Consider the following 5,900-nt stretch of genomic DNA (forward strand, 5'->3'; position numbering starts at 1 on the left):
AATGCCAAACTACCAGACAAACTCATATCCTAGAAATCAAGCTCCCTGTTCTGAACAATCAAGGTTATCAACAGATGCCTCCCCACAAGGAAGTTATGATCCCCCTTGACCCTGGTTCGAGAAGAAACCTTCGAGGAATTTTACCACGCTCGTAGAAAGCCAAAAAAGCATTACGAGTGACTGGACACGACCGTATATATCCACCTTGTGGGGCCCAAACCCGTGGATATCAATTCGATGTTCTATAGGCCAGATCAGAGATGTTCCTATCATTCTAATAGTGTTGGGCATGATACTGAGGACTGTATCAACCTCAAGCATAATGTTAAGTATTTAATTGACCAAGAGGTGATTTCTCTCCAACCAGCTGCACCTAATGTCAATACCAATCCTTTGCTGAATCATGGAGGCGGAAACGTCAGTATGATAGAAACAGTCGATGATTGGTATGAGAGGAAAGTGATAACCCCAATCGTTCATGACGAGTTGGAAAAGGCTGTAGCTTCCTTGAGCATCAAAGGGAAAAAAGAGTTTGTTATCTTGACACCCGCAAAGGTTGTTGCCTTGGTGCCATTAAGAACTCTTATGAAGCCAATATTTGTGATTAAGACTGCTTCTGCACAGGGTATGACCCGATCTGGAAGGTGTTATACTTTTGAAGAGCTGGATCTCGGAGGTTAAAAGAAGGATCAAGCTAAAAGGACAATAAGCAAGGGTGAGGCAGAGGAACTCTTTAAAAGAATGCAGCCAAAAGATTATTCTATTGTCAAGCATTTGGAGAAGACTGCAACTCAGATTTCTGTGTGGGTCCTACTGATGAGTTCTCAAATTGCATAGGCATGCTTTGATGAAGGCTCTTGATGATACATATGTTCCCGTCACCATAAGTAGTGATAATGTGACCGCTATGATTAACCATGTTATCCAAGGGCATCATATTAGTTTCTGCGACGATGAGTTCCCTTTTGAAGGGAGGTCACACAAGATGGAGTTGCACATTACTGTCGTATGCCGTGAGAAAGTGGTAAATTGCGTTTTAGTGGATGATGGATCTGGTCTAAATATTTGCCCATTGTCGACACTTAGGAACTTAAGGTTTGACCTTGGGAAACTGGAACAAAACCAAGTCAATGTAAGAGCCTTTGATGGGGTTTAGAGAGATACATTGGGAGCGATGTATCTGATCATCCAAATGGGTCTGATAGAATTCAGTACACAACTTTAAGTCTCGGACATCGATACCAGCTATAACCTTCTTCTAGGAAGGCCTTTTATTTACATGGCTAGAGTTGTGCCTTCTACACTGTATCTGATGATGAAACTCGTTTGGAAGTATGAAGAGCTAGTAATTCATGGCAAAGGTAATCATTTTGGCAGATAGTCGCCGATTATGGATGAAGTGTCTTGAGGTACTGATTTCTACACGGTGGAGCTGGTAAATGCCACCGGTGAATACTTGTCCCCACAGCCTCTCATGACTTCTGTGTATAAGATGATTGCTACTGTTATGTTGCAAAGTGGATTTGAAGCAGGTTTCGGATACGGAAGGAATTCCCTACAAATTGTTGAGCCCATTTAAGTTCCCATCAAAGGAGAAAGGTATGGCTTGGGGTACATCCCCACAGATGAGGAAGAGAAGACAATGAAAAAGAAAGATCAAGCATTGACCAAGCCAATCCCTCATCTATACCAGTCCGTGAATATTCCGAGTAGGAGGACCTTGGAGAAGGAATCTGTGGACTTCTTGAAGAGATTGATGCTATCATTGAAGAAGAGGTCGAGCTGACAGGATTCCCTAATGCTAAGACATGAGAGATGCAGCAGAACTGGACCTCCACGCCCATCCTGATCTCCTGAACTCCTTGGTAGAAGGGAATCATTTTATGCATATTTAAATCGGTGATAGTCAGAAAGAGGCCCGATACCCACCATTTTGCATTTTTCTTCGCTGTTTGAATTTTGAATTTCCATCATGATGTTCAAAGAAGGAAACATGGCCCTATGCCATGTCCAAAGTTTTCATTGTTTTCCAATTTGAATGAAAGCCTCTTTTATTGTTAAAATTTATTTATTTACTCATTAGTTATACTTTGATTTTCTAACTTTGTTTGTTTATGGCTTCAGTAATATAAGTTTTAAACCTGCCAATGTCATGTCATGTCACGAGCTAAATAAGCAAATTGAGGTAGGTGATGACGACATTGATGATTACGAAGAAGAAGGTGAGGAACCAGAGTGTGTTGCCAAGGAATTTTGGCAGTTTGAAAACTAGCATAAGCAATAATCTAGAGGAGACAAAAATTGTAAATCTGGGAGACCCAGAGTGCGTTAAAGAGATTAAAATCAGCATTCACTTAAATGAAGCTCAAAGAAAAGACCTAATTCATTTGATTGCTGGATATGTTGATGTGTTCGTCTTGATAGTCCGTGACATGCAAGGGCTGAGTACCGATGTTGTATCTCATAAACTGCCGATTAATTTGGGGTTCAATCCAGTGAAGTAAAAGGCTCAAAAGTTCAAGCCTGAATTGAGTATAATGATCAAAGAAGAGATCACCAGCAGATCGAGTCTCAATTGGTGGAAGTTACACAATACCCGACTTGGTTAGCCAATATTGTTCTAGTTGCCAAGAAAGACGAGACAATCAGGATTTGTGTCGACTATATATATCTCAACAAAGGTAGCCCGAAGGATAGTTTTCCATTGCCAAATATTCATATTTTGATTGATAACTGTGTTTAGCATGAAATGAAATCATTTGTGGACTGTTACGCAGGTTATCATATATAAAAGACAGCTTTCGTTACACCTTGAAGTATATATCACTACAAGGTGATGCCATTTGGCCTCAAGAATGCTGGTGCGACTTAGATGAGGGCTACGACGATTATATTTCATGATATGATTCATAGAGATATCGAAGTGTACGTAGTTAACGTCATAATCATGTTCTGCAAAAGTTTGGACCACTTGACACATCTAAGGAAATTCTTTGACCATTTGCGTCGTTACAACTTGAGGTTAAATCTAGCCAAATGCGCTTTTGGAGTTCCAGAATGTTGTTGGGATTTATAGTCAGCAGAAGGGGTATTAAGCTCAATCCTTCTAAGATTAAAGCAATTCAAGAGTAACTTCTGCCAATGATGAGAAAAGCGGCGATAAGTTTCTTAGGGAGGTTGAGCTACATCAGTCGATTCATCGCTCAATAAACCGTAGTGTGTGAGCCTATCTTCAAGCTGTTGAAGAAAGACGCTCCCAAAAAGTGGACTGAAGAGTGTCAGATTGCTTTCGACGCTATCAAGAACTATTTTTCAAATCCACCAGTATTGGTTCCTCCACAAGAAGGGAGTCCTTTGTTGTTGTATTTGTCCGTCTCTGATAGCGCATTCGGATGCGTACTCGATCAACACAACGAGACAGGAAAGAAGGAAAGACCTGTCTATTACATTAGCAAGAAATTTACTCCATACGAGTCTCGTTACACTCTATTGGAGAGAACATGTTGTGTTCTGACTTGGATTTCTCAGAAGTTAAGGCATTACTTGTCTTCCTACACTACATATCTCATTTCCAGAATAGATCCATTGAGTATAGTTCCAAAAAGCGATGCCGATCAGAAAGTTAGCTAAGTGGAATTTTTTTTTGAGTGAGTTTGATATTGTGTATGTGACTCAAAAGGCGATAAAAGCACAAGCCTTGGATGATCATCTTGCAGAAAATCCTATTGATGGACGTATGAACCACTCAAGACTTATTTTCACGATGAAGAAATGTCATTTGTGGGTTAAGATATTTCTGAAGCATATCCAAGTTAGTGACTATTCCTCGATGGAGAGGCAAATCATCAATGGAAAGGCATCAAAGCGGTCCTAGTTTTAGAATCTGGTCAATAATATACTATGGCAGCTAAGATCCAATTTATTTGTACAAACAACATAACCGAATATGAAGCTTGTATCCTTGGGTTGAAAATGACCATTGACATGAATGTTCACAAGCTATTGTCTATTGGAGACTCACATTCGTTGATTCATCAGGTTCAGGGAGAATGGGCTGTGAAGAACCCAAAGATTATACCTTATGTACAGTATGTACATAAGTTGTGAAAAAGATTTCACAAGATCGAGTTCAAACATACTCCCAGAATACAAAATGAGTTGGCTGATGCTCTCTCCACCATCGCTTCTATGATTAAGCATCCAGATACTGATTATATTGATCCTCTGGATATAGATATGAAAGAACATAAAGTCCATTGTTCACATGTTAGGGAAGAACCAGACAGTTTGCCATTGTATTTCGATATAAAGAAATATTTGGAGTTCGTAAATTATCTTAAAGATGCTACATCCAACCAAAAGAAGTCGATACGCCGTATGGCTCTAAATTTCTTTCTAAGTGGACATGTACTTTATAAGAGGACTACAGACTTGGGTATTCTCAGATGTGTCGATGCTGTGGAAGCTTCGAAGATTATCGAACATATACATGCTGGAGTTCGTGGCACACATTATGCATGGGCTTACTTTTGCAAGAAAGATCCTTCGATTTGGGTATTACTGAATGACTATGGAGAATGATTGTTGCAAGTTTGTGCAAAAATGTCATAAATGTCAAGTGCACGGTGATTTGACCTAAGTGTCACCTCATGAACTTAATGATATGAGTTCACCTTGGCTATTTGTAGCTTGGGGTATGGATGTCATCAGTCCGATAGATCCAGCCGCTTCAAATGGACACAGATTCATTCTTGTTTCCATTTATTACTTTACCAAGTAGGTGGAAGCATCTTCTTACAAGTCGGTGACCAAAAAAGTTGTAGCTGATTTTGTTCGTAACAATTTGATATGCAAGTTTGGAGTACCAGAATCGATCATTACTGACAATGGTGCAAATCTCAAAAGTCACTTGATGAGAGATATATGTAATCAATTTAAGATTACTCAACGAAACTTAACCGTTTATCGTCCCCTAATGAATGGAGCTGTAGAGGCCGCCAATAAGAATATCAAGAATATTTTGAGGAAAATGATTGACAAGCATCAAGGTTGGCATGAGATGTTACCATATGCTTTATTGGTGTACCGCACGACGGCCACAACGTCGATTGGAGCAACTCCATACTTGCTAGTGTATAGAACAGAAGCACTCATACCTGTTGAAGTTGAAATACCTTCATTAAGAATCATCCAAGAAACTGAGTTGAGGAATGTTGATTGGGTGAGTAAGAGAAATGATCAGTTGACATTGACTGATGAGAAGAGAATGGTTGTCATTTGTCATGGTCAGTTGTATTGACAGAGAATGACTCGTGCTTTTCACAAGAGATTAAGAGCCAAAATTTTCAAAGTTGGTCAGCTGGCCCTTAAGCGCATTTTTCCTCATCAAGAGGAATATAAAGGAAAATTCGCGCCAAATTGTAAAGGACCCTACATGGTTCATAAAGTATTATGTGGAGGTGCTTTGGTCTGGTCAGATAAGGATGGAACCGCATGGCCGAAACCTTTCAACTCAGATGGTGTCAGGAGATACTACGTGTGAAGCTTCGGTTCGCATTTTTGTTATTTACTTTTAATCATTCTATTTGCTTGTATTTTCTTTGCTTATATTTTTATCCCTCTTTGTAATGAACTACATGTGACCCGAATTCTCAAGAATGAAATACGTAGGCGGCCTATGTCTGCCTCGATCATCCAATTTATCCCCTTTAAGTATTTCTTTGTATTTGAACTACGTTCGACCTGAATTCTCAAGAATGAGATACGTAGGCGGCCTATGTCAGCCTCGGTCGATTTTCTTTGTAAACTTCTTATGTTGTTAGCCTTGAGAAAAACTACGTTTGACCTGATTCATGCCTCAATGAGATACGTAGGAGCCACAAGATTTTGGTCATTTTTCC

The 5,900-nt window shown here is 39.7% G+C and overlaps 1 protein-coding gene across 1 annotated transcript; it reads left to right on the forward strand.

Annotated features, from left to right (window-relative positions):
* The first annotated feature begins 3,900 nt into the window (after window positions 1–3,900).
* Window positions 3,901–5,542, forward strand: LOC101260336 (uncharacterized). The gene is made up of 4 exons (XM_004237252.2): window positions 3,901–4,088; window positions 4,146–4,554; window positions 4,781–5,221; window positions 5,303–5,542. The coding sequence occupies exons 1-4, from the start codon at window positions 3,901–3,903 to the stop codon at window positions 5,540–5,542; spliced, it is 1,278 nt and encodes a 425-aa protein (XP_004237300.2).
* Window positions 5,543–5,900: the final 358 nt, after the last annotated feature.

The sequence above is a fragment of the Solanum lycopersicum genome, chromosome 4, assembly GCF_036512215.1.
Source record: "Solanum lycopersicum chromosome 4, SLM_r2.1".
Lineage (NCBI taxonomy): Eukaryota > Viridiplantae > Streptophyta > Magnoliopsida > Solanales > Solanaceae > Solanum > Solanum lycopersicum.

Excerpts from the sequence above, each read along its gene's own strand:
- LOC101260336 (XM_004237252.2), top strand. The coding sequence starts at position 3,901 with ATGGCAGCTAAGATCCAATTTATTTGTACAAACAACATAACCGAATAT. Across the intron at positions 4,089-4,145 it reads AAGATTATACCTTATGTACA|AATACAAAATGAGTTGGCTG; the intron begins GTATGTACATAA and ends ACATACTCCCAG. Across the intron at positions 5,222-5,302 it reads AGTTGAGGAATGTTGATTGG|AGAATGACTCGTGCTTTTCA; the intron begins GTGAGTAAGAGA and ends TTGTATTGACAG.